This window comes from Nannospalax galili, unplaced genomic scaffold (assembly GCF_000622305.1).
Source record: "Nannospalax galili isolate Female #2095 unplaced genomic scaffold, S.galili_v1.0 scaffold686, whole genome shotgun sequence".
Classification (NCBI taxonomy): domain Eukaryota; kingdom Metazoa; phylum Chordata; class Mammalia; order Rodentia; family Spalacidae; genus Nannospalax; species Nannospalax galili.
Genome location: NW_008355472.1, coordinates 313,238 through 339,386, shown reverse-complemented (window position 1 = coordinate 339,386; position 26,149 = coordinate 313,238). Strand labels below are relative to the sequence as shown.

The following is a 26,149-nucleotide window of genomic DNA, read 5'->3' as shown; positions in this document are numbered from 1 at the left end:
AACTAAAAAAGAAAGAAGTACAAGGGTTATAAAAGAAGGTGCCCAGGTCACCTGAGGGCTCACAATAGGCCTTGTCTTGATTCTAGTGTCAGCTGCAGGATAGGGTGACTGTTCTATATGTTGAATGCGTGAATGTTCTTGGTTCTGTGTGTGTCGCTGAATTTTAGAAACTACTTTCTGAGCCCAAGAATCAGAAAAAACAAAATGGTGTATTTAATGATTTTGTTTTATACTCTCCAGGATATGTATATATGTATGTATGTATGTATGTATGTATGTATGTATGTGTATGTATGTCAAGATTATATATGATTCATGACTACTTTGGCCACTCTAGGTTAAGAGGCCAAAAAATGTTAAAGTATAAAGCCAACAAATTACTATTTCTACTCTCCTAGTTTTCCTGATGAAAAACTAAAGGGTATAGTCATTAAGAACTGGGCTTTGCCTTACATGGTGGTGCCTGCCTGACAGCACTTGGAAGGCTGAGGCACAGAGGTCACTAGCTTGCAGCCAGTCTGACCTGCATAGTAAGTCCAAATTACCTACCTTTCTACCTACCTGCCTATCTACATGCATACATACATGCATACATAGCTAGGCTTTGAAGACAGACACATAGGGATTTATAGCCTGATTCTACTCTGAATCTACCCTGATTTATATCCTGATTCTACCCTGATACCACTCTGGCTGCTCTGAGAAAATAAAAAAAGAGAGAGTGGGGAGCAGGGTGATAATGGGAGCATGAAATTGATTAGGAGACTTATGATTCTATAGGAAAATAATTGTGGCCACAGAGGAAACAAGCTGGTTAAATGTATATTTTGAAAATAGAACTGATAAGACTTGCCTGTGGTTTGTAGTTTAGGAGAAAGACGAAGGTAGGGAGGGAGGGAATTGAAGGGTTTTTAACCTAATTGGGTGAACAGTAGAGGCAGAAAGAAGTCATTTGGTAGCAAATGGGGCAGAGAGTAAGTTGTTTATATAATCTGAAATGCATACTACACATCTAACTGGAAATGTTAATCGGGCAGTTGTAAATATTAGTATTATTTAGAAGATGCTGAGCTAGAGAGAGACTAGTCATCACATAGATAAGATTTAAAACTGAAAGGTTGAATGCAGTCACTGAGAGATTGGATGTTTATTTTTTTTGAAGAGCAATTTTTAAATTATATTTATGTATAGAAAACTCAGCAGTGTACATTTAACCCAGTTTGGTGGTTGAGTTCTTTGGTCTTTGCCTTTCTCAGCTTGGCAATTTGCGCAATGTTTTTTTTTTGTTGTTTGTTTGTTTGTTTGTTTTTACGATCCAAGAGTTTATCCTTGGGATACATCCCAGTATTTAAAGCTTGGAAAGAAGGGGAAAATTGAACAAAAGAACTTGAAAAGACACACTTGATGAGGTAGAAGGAAAACCAGGACAATATAGCACATCTATAGAAAGAGGGAAAGACAAACTGTGTCAGACACTGTTGAGAAAGCAAGTAACAGGAAGCCCAAGGGTGACCACTGGGTTTGGCATGATAGAGATGAACTGGACAAAAGAAATCCCAGGAGGGGCTGGAGATGGCTCAGCAGTTAAGAGCACTGACTGTTCTTGCAGAAGACTCAGGTTTAAATCCCAGCACCCACATGGTGGCTAACAACCATCCTAACTCCAGTTCTAGATCTGATGACCTATTATGTCCTCCACAGGCACTGCATGACACATGCAGGCAGTACACTCAAACACATAAAATAAGTAGATCAAGAAAAGAAATCCCAGGAAATAAGTGCAGGATAAATCTAATATAAGGGGAAGACAGCTCAGTTGGCAAAGTGCTTGTTGTGCACACTTGAGGACCTAAGTTCAGTCCCCAGAACCCATGTAAGAAAATCAGGCATGGAGGCTTATGCTTATAATCCCCACTCTGGGGGAGGTGGAGATAAGTGGATTTCTGGGCCAACCAGGCTAGCCTATTTGGCAAGCTCCAGGCCACTGAGAGAACCTGCCTCAAAAAATAAGGTGGGCAGTGCCTGAGGAATGATACCCAAGGATGATCTCTGGTATCCACACATGTTCATGTGCCCACTGGACAAGAATACACACACACACACACACACACACACACACACACACACACACACAACTCTATATAAGATGAGAATACAGGCTGGAGAAAGGATGAGAGGTAACAAAATGGATGCAACAAGATGGGCTCTTTGAGGAGTTCTGCTCTATAGAAAAGCAGGTAAGTGATGAAGGTGGTTTGGGGATGTCCTTAAGTCAGGACAGGGTGCTTATAAAAAATGATACAGCAAGGCCCTGAGTGGTGGCACAAGCCTTTAATCCCAGCACTTGGGAGGCAAAGGCCAGCCTGATCTACATAGCAAGTTCCAGGCCAGCTGGGGCTACAGGGAGACCCTGTCTCAAAAAGACTCCCCGAAAAAAGATACAGTAGAGGGAAGAGTGGCAGGCCGCAATCTCAGTTTAGAAGCAAAAGGGGATGGGAGCCAGTACTCAGAGCTGGCCTTGAAGAAGAAATATTTCATAGTTACCTGCTTAGGTATCAAAGCAGAATGTATGATTAGAAATATATACATATATGTATTAATGATACATTTGTAAACATAATTGGTGGTCAAAAGATGAAGTCGTAGTTTTGATTCTTTTTATTTTTCATTAAAGTATGCTACAATGTCAATATGGGGAGGGGATAGTTTTTAACATTTTTCATGGTTGTTTTTCAATAGTGACAGGTTTCCAGGACTGGGCACAAGCGAGGCTAGCAGCACTTTACCACTGGGCTTCCCCAACCCCTAATTTGCATGACTTTTTAAAAATTATTTTTATTATTTTTATTTTATATAGATGAGTGTATTGCCTGCATGTATGTAAGTACACTGGTGTCATGCAGTGCCTGCAGAGTTCAGAATAGGGTGTTGGATCCCCTGGATCTGGAGTTACAGATGGTTGTTGGTTGTTACCTGCCATGTGGGTGCTGGGACTCAAACCCAGGTTCTTTGCAAGAGCAGTCAGTGCTCTTAACCGCTGAGCCACCTTCCAACCCCTACATGACTTAAAAAAAAAAAAATTTTAGGCCCAACTATCCATATGGGAAATATGTAAGAGTATTATGTGAGAGAGCTACAGATTTTAGAAGTGCTAACTTCTATTTTTATTTCACTGTAAAACAGATAAAATGTTGTGTCTTCACTATTTTTTCAATGTTTTATTATTTTTATTTATGTGTATGAATATATTGCTTGTATGTGTATAAGTGCATCCATGTCACGCAGTGCCCACAGAGGCTGGAAGACAGCATCAGATCCCCTGAAACTGGAGTTTTGGACAGTTGTTAGCTGCCATGTGGGTGCTGGGATTCGAACCCGGGTCTTCTGCAAGAACAGTCAGTGTTCTTAACCGCTGAGCCATCTCTCCAGCCCCATGCATGACTTTTTTTAAGCTAAAAATTTGAAGCGCTGTGTTCTGGCCTGCTTCAGGCAGTGTTTCCAGTTCCCTATGAGACATACAGTCATTTTGCTTTGTCCTTAAATGTACTTAGTAGACAAATACTAGAAGACTAATATATTCAGATACTCTAAACTCTATAGTACATCTGTGACTATGACACCCAGAATACACTCAGTCTTATCTGATCTTGTAAGTTAAATGAAGTCAGATTACTAATGTTTAGTGTTTAGATGAGAGCATGATGTGTGACTTTGTTTTCTGCTGCTGTAAAAGAATACCATTAACTGGGTAATTCATAAACACTACATGTTCATTTGGCTCATTGTTTTAGAGGCTGGAAAGTCCAAGGTTGGTTTGTACTTGGTAAGGGCCTTCTTGCTATAACACAATGCAGAAAACATCTCCCAGTGAGAGAAAACAAGAGGGGATCAAGCTCACTTAAAAACTTTTAAAAACATTTGTATTCGTGTGTGTGTGTGTGTGTGTGTGTGTGTGTGATGTGTGTGTGTGTGATCACATGGAGGTATATGTGGAAACCAGAAGAAGGTGTTAGATTCCCCAACATGGGTGCTGGGAACTGAACTTAGGACCTTTGCGAGAGCAGTGCTCATTCTTAACCTCTGAGTCGTCTCTCCAGCCCAGCAAACCTTGTCTTGAGATAAGGAAATTAATCCATATATGAAGGCAGAGCCTCTAGCCTAATCATATCTTAGAGGCCCGTCTCTCTGCTGTTGCAGTGAGAACTAAGTTTCTAGAACATGAACTTTAGGGACCCATTCAGACCACAGCAGCATTCAGGGCCCTGGAAGCTGGCCACTGCCAACAGCTGTGTTCTGTCCCAGTGCTCCTGTGCTTTCCATTGCTATTCTTCTCGTCGAACCATCCTCCTGGTGACTCTCAGTCACAGTACCATCTTCACAGGGTGCCATCTGCCTACAGTGCTCTGACTACTCTCTTATTTTATAGTTAACTCCTTGTTTTCAGTTCTCACTGTAGGCAGAAACTTTTGGAGACTTTTTTTAGCCTCTTCATTGAAATAAAACACTTCCTTTGAACCTTGACTCCTTGTATTAATGTTATATGCTTGTGTCTCTTTCTCCTTCTGATGTGCTATGGTTGGTTGGTTTGTTTTGGTTTTTTGAAACAGTGTCTCTCACTGTGTAACCCCAGATGGCCTGATCACGTTCTGTAGACCAGAGACCTTGAACTCACAGAGATTTGCCTGCCTCTGCTGCTTCCTGAGTACTGGGATTAAAGGTGTGTGCCACCACACTGATGTGCTTCTTATATACAGACTTGGCTTGCAGTACCCTTTGAAAGGGCTGAAATCTTTTTTCTTAATTTTTACTGCTTGACTCACAGTCATTTTAGCCAAGTAGAGTGTAGTGGTAATCTCCATAATCAGCACAGGTCACTACAACTTTTTGTTAGATCCCACAGAATCCACAAAATTATTCTTTTGGTTCTAGTATTGTGATAAGAGGAGTGTTGAATAATCTCTTTTTTCTCCCTCTTCTTTCCTAGTGTGAAGAGTGGTCAGATTCGAAACCTAGAGTCTGCCCGTGTCTCAATGGTTGGCCAAGTCAAACAGTAGGTCTTATTTTATCTTTTGAGTTTTTTTAAGAGGATGGAACATGGTTAGAGAATTACAGATTGCTTTTTTTTTGGTCCTACATTTATTCTATCATATTGGTAAATGTGTTCATTATTTTAGATGACTTTACAAGTGAGTTCTGTTATAATAACCATACGGATATTTTCCATTTCTCTCTCTTTTTAAAAACTAAACCCCAAAGTCTATAATACTGGATTATATTAGCACAACTCTCAGTGCTAAAAGGTGGGCATTGCAGTGGGGAAACATTAGGAATTTACCGAAGTGTTAGTGTGTTGGCAACTGTGGTCTCAGTACTCTGACAACACACTGCTTCCATGCCAAACCCTGTTGCTAGGAAATTAAAGTATGAAAATTCTGGAGAGAAAACCAGTTTCTTCAGGTGATTATTTAGCCTGGGGCTGGAGAGATGGCTTAGCGGTTAAGAACACTGATTATTCTTGCAGAAGACCCAGGTTCAAATCCCAGCACCCACATGGCAGCTAACAACTGTCCGTAACTCCAGTTCCAGGGGATCCAATGACCTCTTCTGTCCTCCGCAGACATTGCATGACATGGGTGCACTTACATGCATGCAGGTAATACATGCATACACATAAGATAAAAACAAATAAATTTAAAAAAAGATTATTTAGCCTAATTTATCTTTCTTGATGGAGCTATATGAATCCTAGTATGGCCAGTATCGTTAGGTGAACTAAGAAAATACCGTCCACAGAGAAGTTCAAGAATGACAGAAATGATACTGGCCTTATCAAGTGCCTGCTATTTGCCAGGGACTGTGCAAAGCATTTAAAACACACAGTCTCTTGTTAAGATTGTGGATTACTGAAACATTGCATTTTGTAGTAGTTGGTGAGCCCCAGTGTGTTCATTGCCTGTTTTCAGTGCTTCTTAACTTATGGCCAGTCTTGTGTTGTCTATTTTATTTCTGTGTATGTCTGTTTATTTCCTATAAACACAAAATATCTTGAAGCAAATTCCATCCAAATACAGTTCCTTCTGTGAGAATTCAGTATGCTCAAGAAGAAAAGATTGTACATAATAACAATGACAGTATCACACCTAAAAAATGAACAATATCACCAAAATCTAATCAGATTTTATTCATAGCTGTCTCAATTTTTTAGATTTTATTTTTGATTTGCACATGATAATTGTATATACTTATGGTATACAATATAATATTTCAACATTGTATATATTTTATACAATGATTAATTCAGGGTAATTAATGTATCTCTCACCTTGAATATTTATTTCTTGGTGGTAAAACCATTCAAAATCTTCTTTTCTGGTCATTATTGAAATATGCACTACATTATTGTTAGCTCTCGTCACCCTGTTGTTCAATTTGTACATTGAATGTTAAAATCAAAATAAGGTATATAAGAGGTGTTATTTAGAATAACAGAGAAAGACTAAAATTTAAGTAAATGACCAGAGCCAGACCTTTCAGCAGTCTGAACAGTGCTTATTCAGCAAGGTGACAACTTCTCCACAGGAAATGTAGGCTGTGCAAAGGTGGGGGTTGCAGGTTTTGTAGGGCTAGAACTAAAGAGAGCACACACAGTTGTGGATCTGAGTTAAGGTATCCTTGGGCCCTTTTCCTGGACCTGCTCGCTTGAACAGAACAAAACAAACTGTTTCACTGCTGATGTAGCTAGCTGACAACAGTGGAGTGGGGATAGCAGAGAGACATCCTGGCAGGAGAAATGGGTTGTCTGGCTTTTCTGCAGCTATGGCACTCCATCAGAACCAAGATAGGGATGTAGCTATTTACAGTGGGGCTGGGGCAAAACATCTGTCTCAAGGAGCTTCTGGTTTCTATCAAGTGGTCTCTTATGTCTCTCTTAAGTGTCTCTGAACCTATAGGTTCCACTTTGTCTCCCTTCTCCCACCTCTGCCCCATTGCCTTATAGTTTGTCTAGGAAACCTAGTTTGCCATATAGGATTTTCCACAATCTGAATTTCTCAAGTGAATCCTTGTGCTGTAGTTAGTATTGTTTTATTGGTAAGGAAATGGAAATTCTGAGACATAAACAACTTTTTCCAGACCACACAACCAGTAGAGGATAAAGTTGAGCTTTAAACTGCTGCTGTGTGTTTGACTTTAAGGCCTGTGGTATGGATTTCATGCCTTCAAAGGCAACTTCTGTAGTAATGTCAGGCAGAGAGAATACAAAAGTTTGACACAGGTATGAGACTGTTTACTTTTCAATACCTAAATATTTTGAAATCTGACAAATATGAGCAGTGTTAAAGCATTTTACGAGGACATTACATAGCTTCTATGCAGATAGGTCAGTGATTATCAAATTTTATTTCAGCTCATATTTTCTCTTTAAAGAAATAATAAACCCTTATGTGTGTGATGGGCCATGCACATTCTATAGTGTTCATATGGAGGTCATGGGACAACTCTGTGGAGTTGGTTCTCCCCTTCCATTTTTACATGTGTGCTGGTGATTGAACTCAGATCATCAGGCTTCTTGAAAGTGTGTTTTCACATAGATAGCTGCAGCCTTTCTGCCCCTCGTAATCTAGGTGAAATTGCCTTGAGCTTTTCTTTTTTTATTTTATTTATTATTTTTATTTTTTATGTGTATGCATATATTGCCTGCATGTAGATAAGTGCACCCATGTCATGCATTGCCCGTGGAGGACAGAAGAGGTTGTCGGAGCCCCTGGAACTGGAGTTATAGACAGTTGTTAGCTGCCATGTGGGTGCTGGGATTCAAAACCGGGTCTTCTGCAAGAACATTCAGTGAGCTATCTGTCCAGCCCCCAGCCTTGAGCTTTTTTATTCATGAGCTTTGGAAATATGCACACATTTGTTTAAATGATTCTTAAAATCATACCAGGTCCCTAGGCATGGTGGTGCATGCCTTTAATAAAACCAGCACTCAGGAGGTAGAGGCAGAGGCAGAGGCAGGTGGATCTCTGTGAATTCAAAGCCAGCCTGATCTACATAGTGTGCTCCAGGCCAGCTGGGGCTACAGGGAAACCCTACCTCAAAAAGACCCTCCCCCGCCCCCCAAAAAATCATACTGTGTCTGTAAATTTAATGTGAAACTTAACATCTCAAGGTTTTTGTTTTTTTTTTTCATTTTTTGTTTGTTTGGGTTTTTTTTTTTTTATCTTTTTGAGACAGGGTCTCCCCGCAGCCCCAGCTGTCCTGGAACTCACTATGTAGACCAGGCTGGCCTTGAACTCACAGAGATCCTGCCTCTGTCTCCTGGGTGCTGGGACTAAAGGCATGCACCACCACACCCTGCAACACCTCAAGTTTTATAAAATAACCTTCATTTAACATTTGAGAACATACTTTACCCTGTTTTAAAGCTAGAAAAGGAAAAGGAAATTTGTTTCCCTCCTTCCTCCTTTTTTCTCTGTATTCTCTGTTCTCCCTTGTCATGTTCTCTCCTCAAAGGCAAGAAAGGAATCATCTCTATCATGCAGAGAAAACCTTGCCACTAGCTGCCTCCAGGCCTTAGAATCCACTTAGAATATACTTGCCTATATGTTTTTTCCATAGAGTTTCCTCTGAAAGGAATTATCATACCCACTGATCATATAATAGTACTTTTTCTACCTAATTACATAGTAAAGAGTTACCTTTTTTGTTGTCATTGATTGTTTAAATTAAAAATTTTTTTATTCTCTGACAATTGCATATATATATGAAGAATTTTTGTCATTTTCACCCGTTACCCTTTCTCATCACCCCTCTTCTCGCTGAATCCTTTCTTACCAATAGGTTCCCTCCTACTTTTGTGCCTTGTGTGTGTATGAAGTCATCATTTTTTAATGAATTAAAACTTTTTTTGATTTATTTTTATTTTATGTATATAAATATTTTGCCTGCATGCATGTAAGTGCACCACATGTGTACAGTGTCCTCAGAAGTAAGAAGAGGGCATCAGATTCCCTGGAACTGGAATTACAGATGGTTGTCAGCTGCCATGTGGGTGCTGGGTCTCAAACCTGGGTCCTCTACAAGAGCAGCCAGTGCTCTTAACCACCTAGCCATCTCTGCAGAAGAAAGAACAACAATAAATGCTTGGATCAGATAATCTAATCTGAATGCTTTTCTGGCTGAGGTCATTGTAATTGCCAACCTCTATCAGCTGATTAAGAAGTAAGACTTCTTTCCATGCTCTGTGAGCCTCGTTCTATTATAAGCAGGGAACAGCTTTGCTTCAGGGTAAGTTGTGCGTGGTTTGCATCATAGCCTTACCCACTATGACAATTTTCTTCACTCATCAGGGCAACTTTAGAGAATTGCTATAAGTGTTATATAAAAATACCTATAAATTAGGGGCTAGAAAGATGGCTCAGCAGTTAAGAGTGCTGGCTGCTTTTGCAGAGGACCCAGGTTTGGTCCCCAGCACCAACAAGGTGGCTAGCAGCCATCCAAAACTCCAGTACCAGGGGATCCAATGCCCTCTTCTTACTTAAGGGCATTTCATGCATGTAGTGCAGTTACATACATGCAGGCAAAACACTGATACACATAAAATAAAAATAAGTCATAAATACCAATAAAACTAATGTCACTATGTCTTAGAAAATGATCACTTCCTTTTTGTGGTGCTTATTAGTACAAGAACTGGAAACTAGCTCTTGATGAATAGCTGCACATTGGTCAAGACCTTCTACAGCCCTAGAAACACACATTTTCATATCTTCCCAGGAGCACCGTTAAGTTTAGTTAACAGTTAAAAGGCCATAAGTATGTCTAAGATAATTTTGATGGAAAAGGCATGACTGATACCACTTTTAAAAAAAAAAAATTCTAGGTGTGAAGGAATTACAAGTCCAGAAGGCTCAAAATCTATAGTAGAAGGAATCATAGAGGAAGAAGAAGAGGATGAAGAAGGAAGTGAGTCAGTAAACAAGAGGAAAAAGGAAGATGACATGGAGGTGAGTGAAGGCCTGCATTCTCAGAAGGATTGGGGTAGTATTCTGAGTGTGGTTGGGTGGGGAAGGCAAGAGGAGATGGTATTGTTCTTTTTGTCCAAATTAGATATTTTAGGGGGCAGAGAGACACATCCTAAAATAGGGTTAGGTTGTCTGTAAAATCTCACGATTGGATAAAGCTCACCAGGTATACCACCCTCGGGCTGCTTTCTCACCAGCCTTTCTCACTTCTTTAATTTTCTTCCTGTAGTTTCTCTTAGAATTAAAAAAATCTCAATTCCAGCCCCCTCCTCCCTATGACTATCCAGATCTTACCCATCTTTCAAGGCCTACTTATGTCCTTGAGGAAACTTTCTGACAGTTTATTTCAGTCCATCTCCTGTCTGAACTGAAAGTTGTGGCACCACTTAACACTTTTCTTTTTGAAGTTATGCCTATCAAGTCCTAGATCTGAGCCACATTTAAAGATGCTATGGCCTCCTGATAGTCAGTGCTGACTACTGCCATCCTCTAATTACATAAAAACCATATCCCAAGCAAACAAATTGTGTTTAGTTCAGGTTTGTGTAAGTAGCTGGTCAGGCAGTTTGTTTGAGGACAGTAATGGAAAGTGCTGCTTTGGGGCAACTGTTTAATGATTTATAATGGATTATAAGCATCTTACCAATGGCAAATAATAGACTTTCTGTAACTACCTACCCTTTGCATTTGGAGATGCTGCTATTAGCAAGAGTACATTTTGAACAGTATTTTTTATTTAATGAGGATCTTCCTGACATCCTTAAGATCAATGCTTAGAAAAATACTTTGTACTTTAGAGTTTACAAAGTTATAAATAATGCCTCATCTCTTTGGCCCTCCCAAAACCATGAAAGGCAATGGGAGATTTTTCATATTGTGATATAGGAGCTTCTTAATTCAGAAATGAAGAGACATGGGAGTCCAAGGCAAGGGGGAATCCTAAGTTCAAGGCCTGCCTGGACTATGGTGAATTTAGAGCCCAGGCAACTAGTGAGAACCTGTTGAACCTTATTTATGTATGTATGTATGTATGTATGTATGTATGTATGTATGTATGCATGAGGTCCCTAGAACAGCATCAGTACTGCTCACCCCTACCCACAAGTTAAAAGACTTGCCCACAGTAATCTAGCAAATATTTATTAGATTTCAAGTGACACAGTCAATTACTTTTTACCTTTTCTGTGCATGAAGTATTTGGAATGCTTCACATTTATCATTGCTAATTCATTTAGCTCTTCATTGTAGCAGTCACCATTTTGCCCCTCAGCTACAGATTCTTGCCCATAGTTGCACATAAAAATTAGAGCTGAGCTTTTTAGACCTTCCTGATTTCTAATTCCAATTCTTTTTTTTTTCTTTGCAATTTTTTAAAAAATAAAGACTCTTACATGATTTTATAAACCCTGGAAGTGTTTTTGAGAGGGCAAGCTGAAGTCGTTAAACACTGAGCATCCATTAGCAGTCACTTTCCATTTCTCCCCAGCTCTCCCATCTGAAACTGACCTGCCTTCTGCCTATAAATTGCTTCATCTGGCCATTAACTATAAATGGATTATATAGGTTGGGCGTGGTGGTGCACACCTTTAATCCCAGCTCTTGGGAGGCAGAAGCAGGTGAATCTGTGAGTTTGAGGCTAGCCTGCTCTACATAGTGAGTTCCAGGCCAGCTGGGGCTACAGGGAGACCCTGTTTCAAAAAGAGCGCCTCCCCCCAAAAAGGATTATATAAGGTGATCTTTTGTGACTGGGTTCTTTTGCTGTCGGACAGAGTTCACAGGGTTGATTCATATTGTAGCGTGCTTCAATGTTTCTTTTTATGTTTGTAAATATTCCCTCATCAGCTGATAAATATTTGGATTGTTTTCTTGTTTTCCCATTGTGAATAATACTGCTGTGAACATTTGTTTGCAACTTTTTGTGTGTAGGGTTTTCTTTTTCTTAGGTATCTACCTAGGCAGGGAATTGCTGGATAATATAACTACCTAACTTTTTGAAGCACTGTTTTCAGAGCACTGGGACACGTTTCAGTCCCATTAATCTGGTTTTTCCATTAGCTGCCACTGTCACTGTCTCTCTCTTTGGTGAGAGCCATCCTGATGGGTATGAAATATGATTGTGGGAGTTTTTGCTTGTTTGACTTGGGTTTTTTTGAGATAGGGATCTTACTATGTAGTCCAAACTGACCTCAAATGTGAAATTCTCCCTTGGCCTCCCAGGTACTAGGACTGCAAACAGGCACCCCCACACCCAGCTCTGATTATGGTCTTGATTTGTATTTTCATAATGCCTGTTGATATTGGACATTTTTTCATGTGCTTATTGCCATTGGCATATCTTTATTCTTTTGTATAATATGTGTATTTGTTCAGTTATCTCAAGACTCTCTGTTAAAGACTGCCTATTCCACATTGATAATCTTGATACTCTGATCAGAGATCATTAGATCATGTATTTTGTGTTCATTCTCTGGATTTCTGTTTCCTTTGTCTGTCTTTATGGCAGTACCAAACTTCTATTTTGTTTTTGTGGTTCTGGGAATTTAACCTTAGGACCTCATACAAGCTAAACATGTTCCCACTGAGCTATATTCCTAACTTCAAACTTTTAATGACAGCAGCTTTGAAATTTTTTAAGATTTATTTTTTATTATTTTTAATTGTGGGGGGTATGTACATATATGTAGGGGTGCCTGTGGAGGCCAGGGGCATTGTCCCCCACCCCAGATCTTGAGTTATTGCAGGTTGTGAGCTGCCCAATGTTGGTGCTGAGAACAGAACTGAGGTCCTCTGGAAGTGCGTGCTTTTAACTGCTGAGCCATCGCTCCAACCCCAGCTTTGTAAGGGTGTTGAAATCAGAAAGTATGAGGACCCCAGTTGTCTTTCTCTTTTTAAAAGTTTTTTATCAGAGTCTCATGGGATTGTATATAATTTTTAGAAAAAAATAAATCCTCAACTACTGTTCAGATTTTGATAGGGGTCTCACTGGATCTGTGGATCACTTCGGGTGGGGTGAACATCTTACTCATCCATTGATCTTTAACATGTGAGGTTACTCTCTCATGTTTACATTTATATTCTCATATTGTAGTTGATGCAGTATCCTAGTTATTTTATTTATAATATTTGACCTTTTTTCAATATGCAGGAAAATATAAAGAATCATTGATTAGTTCACTTAATACTTTTATTTGATAGTGTACTATGTCCCATCCACTTTCCAGTTGTCAACCTAAAACAGATGTTGACTTTTTTCAGATTTGTGTCATAATTTCTTTTTAGAATTACCCTTATGGGAATATTATATCATCATCATAAATCAAAATAGAAAAATGTACTCTACTCAGAAATCAGCCGCCTAATTTGAATTTTTCTACCTTGTTTTTTCCCATAAGTATATCACATTTTTTAGAGGCTAATTCTTTCTTAGATGATATGTTGTACTGTTTCTTTCACTTAATATTTTGTAAGCATTATTTTACTATAATGTGGTCTTTATAAGAAAAGCTCATTCCTGGCTCTGTAATTAACTACTATTGTGATCTTAAGAAAGTTTCCTAAGTTCACCAAAACAAAGAGAAGTAATTGGGTATGTTGACACACATCTGTAGTACCAGCTATTTTGGAGATTGAGGCAGGAGAATCATCTGAGCCAGGAGAAACCAAACTGAGGTAAAAAAGAGAATTTCAAGTGATCTAAAGTAGGAATTACAACAGCCTACACAAGACTTGTAAGTACTAAGTATATATTAAAATTTCTGGGGTATAATAGGTCCTTAATAAGTACTAGTTTCCTTTCCTTTTCCCACAGACCTAGTTTTTTTCCTGTTCACCTAAGCATTGTCCTCAGAGACTCAGCGTTTACTTTTATTCCTACAGACCAAGAAAGATCATCCGTATACCTGGAGAATTGAACTGGCAAAAACAGAAAAGTACTGGGATGGCTGGTTTCGGGGCTTATCCAATCTCTTTCTTAGTTGTCCTATTCCTAAATTGCTGCTCTTGGCTGGTAAGTGTGTGTATGGGGGGCGGCGGGGGGGGGGGATGCAGGGCGGGGTTAGTTAGCTTGGCTGCCATAATAAATACCATAGATTCGGGCTGGAGAGATAGCTCAGCGGTTAAGAGCACAGGTTGTTCTTGCAGAAGGACCAGGTTCAAATCCTAGCACCCACATGGCAGCTAACAGCTGTCTGTAACTCCAGTACCAGGGGAATCAACAGCCTCTTCTGTCCTCCGCAGGCATTGCACAACATGGGTACATTTACCTACATGCAAGCAATGCATACACATAAAATAAAAATAATAAATATATATTTTTAAATACCATAGATTAAGTGTCTTAAACAGTAGAAACATACTTTCACACAGTCTGGGGGCTGAAAGACTGACATCAGGGTATCTCTAGGGTTGAGTTCGGCTCAGAGTTGTCTTCCCACTTTGCACACGCTGCCTTCTCATGCTTTCACATAGCAGAAGAAAGCAAGACTGAGCTCTCTGTTGTCTCTTATAAAGACATTAATACTGTTGTGTCAGTACCACACCATTACAATTTTACCTCTTTATAGGCCATATCTTCAAATGCTAGTTAGGGCTTCAACAAGAGTTGTGGGGGACAGTTCAGTCCATAGAAGTGTGAGTAGATGGTCTCATTAAAACTATTAATACTAACCAAATGAATAGTGACTTCCAGAGTAAAGAGCTGTTTAGTCTCAGCTGTCCCTTTAACCTCCCCACCTACAGACCCTAAACCCAATGGGGTGTTAGCATCCAGTCACCATGGCATGATTTTGGCCTGGCCTTCGTACCAGGTCAAACCCAAGTGCACGCCCTAGGGTTACATACAACAGTATAATAATGTTCTGAATATTATGAGAATCGAAACAGTAGAACCTCATTTCCATACACATCATTAAATAAGCATGATTCCCCAGAAATCGAAACCTGGAAAATATCATAGGGAGAGAATATAGCCTCTGGGAGTTAGGGTTGGAGTTAACCTGAGCCAAGAGTGCCATCCAGTTGCAGCTTTGTAACAATTTTCACTTAGTACTTGATCAGCAAAACCTATTTCACAAGGCCTTTTCTAGTGAGCTACTCACAGGTTCTCCTGCTTTGTTCTAGGTGTTGATAGATTGGATAAAGATCTTACCATAGGCCAGATGCAGGGTAAGTTATCCAGAAATTATGCCCTTTGATCTTTTTCTGAGGGCAGAGAAATGGGCAGTTGTGTGAATGCTGGTATTCCTAGATGGTGAAGTACAATGGAACTTGAGATTTATAGTCAGGCCTTCATCTGACAGCCATTTCTCCTGACCCACCTTGTGATTATATTAAGTATTTACTTTTCTGAACAGTAATTGTCTTTTTTTTTCCCATCTAAAAATGAGAGGTATAACATTACCTGTGTCTCTAAGTTAAAAGGATTAAAGTGAAGCAATGTGTTTGAAAAGTATTATTACATAGATATATATTGTGAATAGAGAGACTCTAAATATTAGCATTTTATTATTTATTAGCATTTCCCTTTTAGAAAGGGAAATAGTAGCTACAAACTACAGGTCAAGGGTGGGTCCTAGAGCAGCAGGGCTGGTGGGACCAGTTTTCTGAAATTTCTTGCTTAGTGTAAACGAAAGACACTGTGAAGGCAAAGTCAGTCAACATCCCAACTTTGGGATTGCAAGAAGAGAAGGCACCAAGTCCAAGGCTTCAGGCTCAGACAAATTCTGTTCTTGACCACTCTGCTTCTCTGCTTAGTTTTTTGTGGTTTCTGTTTATACCTGAGCACTGTCAAAGCTGAACAGCTGACTCAGCCTCTCTTCTGAGCTCCAGTCCTGGCCCATATACTGAATATGCTAGACATCTCTGCTTAGGTTTCTGTGACTGCTTCTTTAACCATCCTTAAGCTCTCCAGGACTTTATTGCTCTCTGCAGTCTCTTGAATGATATACACATTTTTTTTCCCATACTCTTGTGTCCTGGGGTAGGACCATGAACTAGGACTGATTTTGTTGGTTCTGATGGTAATTCTGGAAAGACAGTTTAAACAAACCTTTCCTTAAAGACCTGTGCTTGATGCTAGGTGGACAGAAGTCTCTGGCCCAGCCCGTGAGACTGTCCAAAAGCAGTTGATTCAGTATTGAATAGCATTTGAAATCAGTGTTGATCACCAACAAGCCTTGGAATCAGACAGTCCTGGATTTGAGTCATTGTCACCAGTTTTGTGACTTGAATGAATTGCCAAATTATTTTTTTTAATTATTTGTTTATTATTATGTGTATGAGGGTTTTGCCTATATGTATATATAGTGCACTTTTTGCGTTCAGTGCCTGCGGAGGCCAGAAGAGTACATTGGATCCTCTGGAACTGGAGTTACGAGCGTGGGTTAGCCACCATGGTGGGTGCTGGGAACTGAACCTGGGCTCTCTGCAAGAATAGCCAGTGCTCTTAACTGCTGAGCCATCTCTCCAGCCCCAAATTGCCAACTTCTTTTTTCAAAAAAATTTTTTTAAGTGTTTTGCCTGCATGCAAGTGCACTCATGTTGTGCAATGCCCACAGCGGTCAGAAGAGGACATCGGAGCCTCTGGAACTGGAGTTAGGATGGTTGTTAGCGACCATGTGGATGCTGCAACCAGTGCTCTTAAACATTGAGCCATCTCTCCAGCCTCAAATTGCCAGCTTCTTTAATGTTGTGTTTGCCTGGTATGCTTGAAGCCATAGTTTCAGTCCCAAGAACTGAAACAAGCAAAATCCTGTTAGTAGTAAGCTTGCAGTGTTCCATATGGCAGTGTGAGAAAGTGCACTTTATAGTGTCTGGCACATTGTTGAGTATGGTAACTTCTGTAGTAATAAATTTCAAATTCCCTAACACAGCCTACAGAGGTCTATATGTGGTCCCTGCTTTTCCTCTTCAGCCCCTTTGCTAACCACTCTCAGAGGCACTGTGTCAGACTTATTTCCATGCCTTCTCCTTTTGGATAGGCTGCTCTGTCTATAGGGAAGCCTGTCTGGATTTCTGTTGGCTAGTAAAGCCCCTTTCCCAGACTTTCATAGCCCACATGCCCAGTTTCACCTTTGAAGCTACCTGCTGCATGGATCTCTGTGAGTTTGAGGCCAGCCTGGTCTCCATAGCGAATCCAGGCCAGCTAGGGCTACAGGGAGACTCTGTCTCAAAAAGACCAAAAAAAAAAAAAGTTGGGTTTTTTTTTTTGTTTGTTTTACTTTCCCCCTGGAGTGTAAGTCCTATGAGGACAGGAGCTGCTTTTTTCCACCCAAATTAAATTTACACTAAGTTGATATAGAAGGAAAAAGTGAAGGGAGGGCGTCTGGCCCAAGTTTATGATTATAAAAGTCAGCATACTCATCAGATTTGGCAGCTGTGTCTGGAGTGTTTTTGAGGGGAGGCCTTCCTGGGCTGCCAGGCGACCTGTGAAGGTGCAGAGGCGGTAAGGGGACCATTTTTCATCCCTGAGGTTGTCTGGCTTTGTTCCTCTCCAGGGAAGTTCCAGATGCAGGTCCTACCCCAGTGTGGCCATGCAGTCCATGAGGATGCCCCTGACAAGGTGAGGCTGGCACTTGGTGACTTTGGAGGAACTGGAATTTCACAGGAAATGTGTAGAACTGAGTCAGCCTGTACTACCTGCAGCAGCTCCTTTAGGAACTATGTCATTCTTCCAGCTCCCCAAACCTGTTCCTGGTGACTACCTGTGATCCCTTGGCTTTTATGTCTGGGCTGAGGAGCTACTGGTCTTTGCTGTTTCATCCCAGGTCCTGTGGTTAAGATCTGCTTCTTCATCACCCGCTAAAGCCAGATAGAAGAGTGATTGGAGTAGGCACTGCCACCTAAATTCCTTACTCCTTAAGGAAACATACTTTGTAAATCTTAAGGGGATAAATAAGCCCTTATTCTTCTTGAGCTCTCTGGAGCCACCCCCTTGCAGTGAGTCTTCTAGTTCAGATCCTTTTGATATCATACTACCCAGACTATGGGACTCATGAGGATACCGGTGAGCCTCACCTTCCAGTGGAAGCCCACAAGACTTCCAGTGCTAAGCCCTAGCACTTACTTCCAAGGACTTGAAATCTATCTTCCTTTAACAGGTAGCAGAAGCCGTGGCCACGTTCCTGATCCGGCACAGGTTTGCAGAGCCTATTGGAGGATTCCAGTGGTAAGGACCATGGGGTGTGTGAGTCCAGTGGGGACTAGCCCACCTCAGGACTCCAGTGTCTATAGGGCTGTGAATACTTTCGTCCTAGCCCTGCCTGGTCTGGGTCACTTTGCCTGTACTGTTGTTCCTCTGCACAGAGCCGATTGTGTGCTCCCTCTGAGCCTCATTGATTGTGTTGGGCTCTGGCTCAGTAGGGTCTTGCTGAGGCTGTGTGAGTTTTGCCTCATCTCCTGTCTCACTGCAGAGGCTGGGTGGGAATCAGTCTTCACCAGAAAGTTTCTGTTTCCTGCTTCCTGTTGAGCAGAGCTGGGCAGGCCATGGAGATTGTATAGAAATCTAGAGCATGGTTTCCAATCCCAACACTATTGACATTTGGGGGGAGAAGATTCTTTGCTGTGGCAGGGGGTGTCCTCTGTACTGTATGTTGAGCAGCACCCTGGCCTCTACCCAGTAACTGCCAGGAACAACTCCTCCACAGACAGTACTCCACAGACAGGACTACTGCTTCCAGACAGTATTCCATCTCAAGGGAGGCAGAAATGAAAGAATTACTGGTCTGGAAGAAGAAATGAGCCAGGCCTTCATTCTGGGAAGTGCTTCATCTGAGTAGGGAGGCACATTAGGCTGTTGAGGAGGAAGGAAAGGCATGGTGACCCAAGCCAGGTGTTCCTGGTCCACCTCCCGAGCGCCTAGTGTAGTTCAGGAGGCCCTTGCTTCTCAGTCCATGTCACACAGGCATCTCTCCTGTTGTTGGAAAGCCTCCTCTGATTTTGGTAGGGTTTGGGGGAACTTGTGCCCCACCCACAGAAAGTTTGAAGAAGAAACATCTGCTTTAGACAACTCTGAAGGCCAGGCCCAGGGAGATGAAAGTGGCAGACTTGGTGGGCATTAGACATGATAACAGGAACCTGGTACAGTGAACCAGGCAACTGATGCCCTTAGGCTGTGACATCCCTCTAGCAACTGACCATCAGGGACTCCAGAGTCAATAGTGAAGACTTCATTTCTCTTAATAAAAAGTGTTTGGGGGCTTCTGGACCATTTGGAATGCTAATCAAATGAACGATCCACTGAGAGCAGCCCCTCTGTCTAGCCCTGAGTGGGACTATGATGATGGGACAGGCCTGCAGGGGCCTTGGCGGTCATTAGGGAGGGCCCCCTAGAGGAAGGGGAAAGCTAGACAGAAGCTTGTGATGGTTACATTTGTTTCCCCTTCTCTCTCTACCATTGACAGTGTGTTTCCTGGCTGTTAGTGACCTGCTGTCCATCCTTCCCTCTACATTGAGCTCTGTTGTAAATACATCGCACCAGAGGCCACTGTGATGCCGCTGTCTCCTCACCATCTTGCCCAGCCATGTGACACCGGCTCCCTGTATATGGGCATCCCCAGATGTATAAACCCTTTCGTGTATTCCTGTCAAAAGCATTGTTTTCCTGGGCCCTTGTCCAATGTTGGCCTGCCCAGTCTGGGGTCCCCAGCTCTTACCCCTTCCCTCTGACTATTCTCCCTGCTGTGCCTAGGATCAAGCCTCCAGAGCTACCACCTTGGGTATTCCTGGCATCAGGCAATGCACCTGGGTCCAAATGTCTCCTCAGGCTCAGGGACCTCCATTCCTTGAGATTGTTCTCGGCATGGTCTTGCCCTACCTCATGGGATGGGCAATGCACCACTGGTCCTTATTTTTTCCTTTCAAATAAAACCCCAGTCAGGTATCTGTGTCCCAGTTTTACTCTTCCAAGTCTGGAAGATCCAGAGAGGCCAGAATCCCAGCCTTGGGTACAAGGAGGGGTGGTAGATAGCAAGCATCCCAAGAAACCAGCCTGCAAACCAGGTCCAGCCAGTCCAAGCACATGGCTTCCCATCTGGGCGAGCCCACTGTCCCACTCCCACACGTCTGGGCACCTGCCCTGGGCTGAGGCCAGGCTGCTCCAGGGGTCTCTTGGGTCCTTATCTGCCACAGAGCAACCCAGGTTAAATACAGCCCACGCACAAAACCACAGGCAACAGCCGGTGGAATTGTTTTTAATGACTGAATTTAACCATTTTCATAGTTGGTTCCTGGAGGTGTGCAGAATGCCCACTTGCCTCTTCTAGACCCACAGCTCGTTACCACTTGTGGTTTTCATAGCACCCTACGTAAACACATTACAGCCTAATATCCCAGTCTCTGCCCTCATCCAGCTGCCTCGTCACAGCACTGCGGCCTCCTCTTGCTGCCCAGGCATGCCATTTCCACAGGCAGGTAGGGCAGTCCCCTGAAGCCCATCTTCCGTGACTGTCTTAGGTGATGTGTAACCCTCTCCATCTTTCACCTAACAACTTCCTATCCCTGTCCTGCTGCATGGTCCAGAGTCCGGGACCTACTTTGTTTCTTTGTTATTTATGACCTTGTTTAAAGAAAATAAATATCTCCCAACCTTTATTCATCTATGGAGCTGCCCTTATTTTTGCTGATCTGTGGGTTGGGAACAGTCCATTGGACTTTAGTTGCCACCAAATCCCAAAGCCCTTTCCACATAGCCCACCTTGTGTTCTACCTGCTCCCCAGATCCGAACCCAGGAGATGGCAGAGCCAGGCTTCACTACAGCCTAAGGAATTGGACTCTAGTCCCATCTCAGTTGGCTCAGAACAGGACAGTCTGCCCCTTTGACTTCCATCACTAAGAGGCTTCACTTACACCAACGCCAAGCTTTATCCACAGCCCAGATCATCTCCTGAGCTCTAGACACTTAGCTCCATCTACTCCACGTGTCTTTCCCAGGTAACTAACTTCTCTCAAATTTGCTCTTGCTTCCATGGTTCCTAACTCAGTAAGAGGTAGGTATGGCCAGGGCTCAGCTGTCCAGACTGGACACCTAGAGTACCCTGGCCCTTATTCCCCTTTTCCATTTCCCAGCTACTCCCTGGCCTAGACCTCATCATCTCTTACTTGTTACTGCCATTCCCTTGCTGGTTTCCTTACTGGTCCCTTGCTGGTGACCCTTACCCCAGGGTCACTCTCCACACAAGTGGAGTCATCTTCCTAGCAGGCTCCCAGCCAAGCTGCCTAAACTAGAATGTAAGGACCACCCATTCGTGACTGGCTGGAAAATGGACATAGTGGGCACATACCACACAGGGCCTGTGGAACCATTTAAGTTAAATAACTCAGCTGGCAAATCTCAGCTAGCACATAAAAAGCACTCAGTAGATAGTTCCTAGTCTATCACACCTCTGTTTCAGACTTAAGAATGATCCATAGACCACTGGCATCAGCCACACCTGGAAGCTTGGTACAGGGTCCGTCTTCATTCCAGACCTGATGAATTCGAACTGGTCTGTGTTTTCTAGGCTCTCATTGCCACAGCCACCGCATGCTTCTGGACTGCATGCCCTCTTGCCTGCAGTGGGGCAGCATGAGGTTTTCAGGGGCACTCTGATTTTGTTCACTAGGCAAGTCATAATGATTACCAAGTTTGAACATCATCTAATTTTCTTATCAAATCCTCAGAGGAACCTGTGAGACAGGCACTTTTATGTTCATTTTACAAGAAGGGAGACATTTAAATACATGGCTCAGAAGTGACAGTGTCAGAGTCACACCCAGGTTGTCTCTATAGCACACTGCCTCCTGAATGATACAAAGGATCTGGGTAGAAGTTATTTGGGCCCAGAAACCTGACTTAAAAGAACAGAAAGATGACAGAGAAATGAGGCCTCTCTATACATAATGACTAGAGGCTGAGTATGAATGAAATGTTAATTGAGCTTTGTGTGAGGATATTTCCTATATAGCATAGCACAGTGCATTGAGGATGGATGCATTTGTCTCTCAAGTGTAAGAGTCAGACGTTCCAACTAAAGGCAAGGTAACTGGAATTCAGAGGTGTGGAATGGGTTGCCCACAGCCACTACTAGGGGGCAGCATCTATGCATTGATTCCAGGTCTACTGACAACCCACCAGATCCTAGCAGAGAAAGGACCATATGTTCACTTCTGATACCTTTTAATTTTTATTAGTTTTAATTATGTGGTGGTGGGGAGGGTGTGTACATGTTGAGTGCAGGAGCCTGCAGAAGCTGGAGGCATTGGGTGCTCTGGAGCTGGAGTTATAGGTAGTTATGAACTGCCCTACAGCTGGGAACTGAACTGGGTCCTCTGTAAGAACAGTATGTACTGTTAACCACTGAGCCCTCTCTCCAGCCTCATTTCTGATATCTTTAATGAGCACCTATGTGCTAGCCATAAAAATATCCTGCAAAGCCTATAGAACAGGACAGAAATTCAGGCAGGGAACCAAGGAAATCAGGGCCCTTGAATGCAGGACTGCAGCAGAGGCAGAAGTAACATATTTAGATCAAACCAAAGGCTAAAGAGTCAGAGTGGGAGTCGGGAGGTGAAGAAATGGTTCAGTAAAGTGCTTGTGGCACAAGCATGAAGCAAGTTCAGATCCCCAGCATCCATGTAAAACCAGGCATGCCTATAATTAGCACTGGGGAGCGAAGATAGGCTTGCTTTCCAAATAGTCTAGCTGCAATAGCCAGCTTGGGGTTTAATGAGACACCCTGCCTCAAAAAATAAGGTGGAGAGTGATAGAAAGCACCTGTCATAAACCTCTGGCCTCCACCCCCGTGTGCCTGGGTAAACATGCACATATACATGACCATGATTACACCATGCACATACATACTGATACCTCACACCTCACACTACACCCTCCAAGGCTTGGAATGTTGTTGAAGGAGTGAAAGAGCATGTCAGAGCTGGAGGAATAGAGGGGTGTGGTGTGGAGCACTAACTTCTGGGTATAGCAGCTAATGCACTTGAAGTCAGCTATGATCTGCATGAGATTGGGCCTGTCAACATCCTGTCATGTAATGAGAAGGGGCTCATGAGCCCCACCCCTTCCTGAAGATTTATGTTCAGTTTATGGTTGTTTGGGAGGAAGAGCCCTTTTTTTCAGTGGTACAGCCACTAGTAAGATGCCCATGTTCCTACAAACAGCCCTAATGAAGTTCATTGAGGCACACACACAAAAAATGAGATGAAAACAGGAGGAGGTGCTAGTTGCCAAGAGGAAGGGGGTCAGCAGGAGGGGACGGGAAACAAGTGAGGAAGGTGGTGTGGACATCAAAATATATTATGTAAGTTGTGAAAATGTTAAATTTAGACCCATTAAAACGTTTTTAATAAAGTCCAAAGGAAATTCCTTCCATGAAAAGGAAAGCTGGCCCATTTTGGAGGCAGTCATGAATCTGATGGGGGTGGGGTGTCAGAATGTTGAGGCTGAGAGGAGTCAAAGACAGGTGAGCCGGCACTCTTAACCTTCTCTTGGGAGCATTTATCCATTCACTGATTAAAGCTGAGCACCTGTTCTGTCCCACACATCCAATGACACATTGGAGACAGGAAGACATAGGAGGCCTTTAAAATGAGCTTAGAGGGCTGGAGAGATGGCTCAGCGGTTAAGAACACTGGTTGTTCTTGCAGAAGACCGGGGTTCGAATCCCAGCACCCAATGGCAGCTGACAACTGTCTGTAACTCTAGTTCCAGGGGATCTGACAGCCTCTTCTGTCCTCTGCAGGCATTGCACGACATGGGTGCACTTACCTACATGCAGGCAGTACATGCATACAAACAGGGATGGGACGATAGTAACTCATAGACTAGAGGCTTGTCCATCTGTTAAGAGGCAACTGTGATTTCAGACAAAGACAAGGCTGTACCAAATCAGAACAGGGCCACAGGGATTCAAGGAGGAGATGGAGTTTACAAGACAGAAACCGACCAGAGTCAGGAGGAGGAGCCAGGAATGCATTATGTTGGATTGAGGGGCTTGCCATGAGAACTGGGGTTTGAGGGAAGAGGTCAAGACATTAACAAGGACGATTTAGAAGAGTCATACATAGCAGCCCCTGGGGTCCCCTCCTCCCTGTAGGCAGTTTTGTTTGCAGGCTTGGCACCAGCCTGGAACTTGCCCCAGCCCACTGCCCTGCCAGCAGCCAACATCAACACACTTGCAGCCTGAGTCCAGGACTCAGTAAGTCATATCAACTCCAGAGGCACCAGTATTCCTCGAGCTGACTTCTGCTCATTACAGTTTGCTAGAAATCCCCAGCCAGTAGCCAGGTGGAACCCTGGAGCCTGAGACTAGCCCACTGTCTGGACTGGTGGGTGATCTGAGCTGGTAACAGTGTAAGGGAGAAAGGGTTTTCCCAGTGGTCAGAGGAGTGACACTGATGTCTGATCAAGCCCAAGCGTGGGATAGCCAACGCCACAGATTACACCATTTAAAAAGTATATCTCTTAGCCGGGTGTGGTGGTGCATGCCTTTAATCTCAGCACCCGGGAGGCAGAGGCAGGTGGATTTTTGTGAGTTCAAGGCCAGCCTGGTCTCCATAGCAAATCCAGGTCAGCTCTGGTTACAGGGAGACACTGTCTCAAAAAGACAGGAAAAAAAAAAAAAGCATATATCTTAAAACCTGGGAGACTCCATTTCTTTGTGGAACAGAGACAGATAGCTCAGCAGCACCTCCTGCAGGTGAGAGGCAGCTCTGAGCATGGAAGTGATTTGCCCAAGGCTGAACAGCAGCACTGTGTGGACTAGGTACATATAGCTCAGTGCAACTGCCAGTCCAGCATCTTGCCCTTATATGTCCCGAGTCACACCAGAAAGAAATGGACAGGGGCAGGTGTGCAGAAGATAGATCTGGTGACAGAAGACATGCCCCCAGCTCAGCAGCCTCTTTCTTAAAATTTGTATTTACTATAAATAATAAAAAATATTTACAAACTTTTTTATGTTATGTGTAGAGTGCTTTGCATCTCTGTAAGTGCACCATGTGCATGCAGTGCCCACAGAAGCCAGAAGAGAGTGTCAGTTCCTTTGGAACTGGAGTTAGATAGTTGTAAGCCTCCATGTTGGTGCTGGGAACTGAACCCTGGTCCTCTCTAAGAGCAGCCAGTGGTCTTAACCACTGAGCCATCTCCAGCCCATCAGCAGCCTCTTTCTTACTAGCCAGGGAACCAAAGCCCTGTGAGATACTTAGAGGAAGTACAGTAAACACTCACTTCTTTTGGCAGCTGAGAGGAAACAGTACAAGTCCTGGTGTTAGAAAGACAAGAGATTCATCTTGACTAGGAATCACCAAAGGAAAAACTAACCTCAAAGCCATTATATCCAAGGCCTATTGGGACCCCCTCCCACCCTCACTTGGTAGGGTGGCTTTCAAGTAGATAGTTGAACTTGGTGTGCACTTGTGGGCTGGATGCTGCTAGTACTATAAACCTTCCTCTGGCCTGGGGTGCCCTTGAACTTAATAGGATTGTTGTTGCTGTTTGGATTTTTGAGACTATGTAGTCCAGGCTAGACTTGAATTCAATATGTAACCTAGACTGGCTATGAACTCAAGATCCTCCCATCTCAGGTTCCTAAATGTTGGGATTATATACCCAGTTCAACAAAATGTTAATGGTAAAACACAAAATTTAATAACGTAATGCTTTTCATTTTAACCATATACAAATGTCAGTAGCATATAATTAATATTCACAATGCTGTGGCCCTGCACATCATCACCTGTGGACAAACCATCATCCACAACAGAACAGTGTACCCAATAAGCAATTGTCTTCTTCCTCCTGCAGTTCCTAGGCACCTCCATTCTGTATTCTGTCTCTCTGAAGTTGCCTGTTCTGGATTACAACTGTAATCATACACTACATGTCCCATGTCTGACTTATTTCATTAAGCATGTCTTTAGGTCCATCTGTGTTCTGACATATATCAAAACTTAATTCCTAAGTAGGGCATGATGGCGTATTCCTTTAATCCTACCACTCAGGAGGCAGAAGCAGGTGAATCTCTGAGTTCAAGGCCAACCTCGTCTACACAGTGAATGTTAAGGTTCAGATAGCCCTGCCCCCTCACCAACAGGGTCTCACGGACTTCTCAAGCTCCTGAAAAAACGGAACTGAGTTGAT

At 42.7% G+C, this 26,149-nt stretch overlaps 1 protein-coding gene across 1 annotated transcript in view; it reads left to right on the top strand.

Annotated features, from left to right (window-relative positions):
• Ppme1 (protein phosphatase methylesterase 1) overlaps nt 1-20,614 on the top strand; it is a 74,543-nt gene extending 53,929 nt beyond the window's left edge. The window contains exons 8-14 of the mRNA XM_008852707.3: nt 4,985-5,050; nt 9,878-10,001; nt 13,896-14,025; nt 15,138-15,182; nt 17,513-17,577; nt 18,116-18,183; nt 19,418-20,614. Of these exons, the coding sequence (XP_008850929.1) occupies nt 4,985-5,050; nt 9,878-10,001; nt 13,896-14,025; nt 15,138-15,182; nt 17,513-17,577; nt 18,116-18,183; nt 19,418-19,436 (517 nt within the window). The 3' untranslated portion in view covers nt 19,437-20,614. The remainder of the gene's footprint in view (nt 1-4,984; nt 5,051-9,877; nt 10,002-13,895; nt 14,026-15,137; nt 15,183-17,512; nt 17,578-18,115; nt 18,184-19,417) is intronic.
• Nucleotides 20,615-26,149: the final 5,535 nt, after the last annotated feature.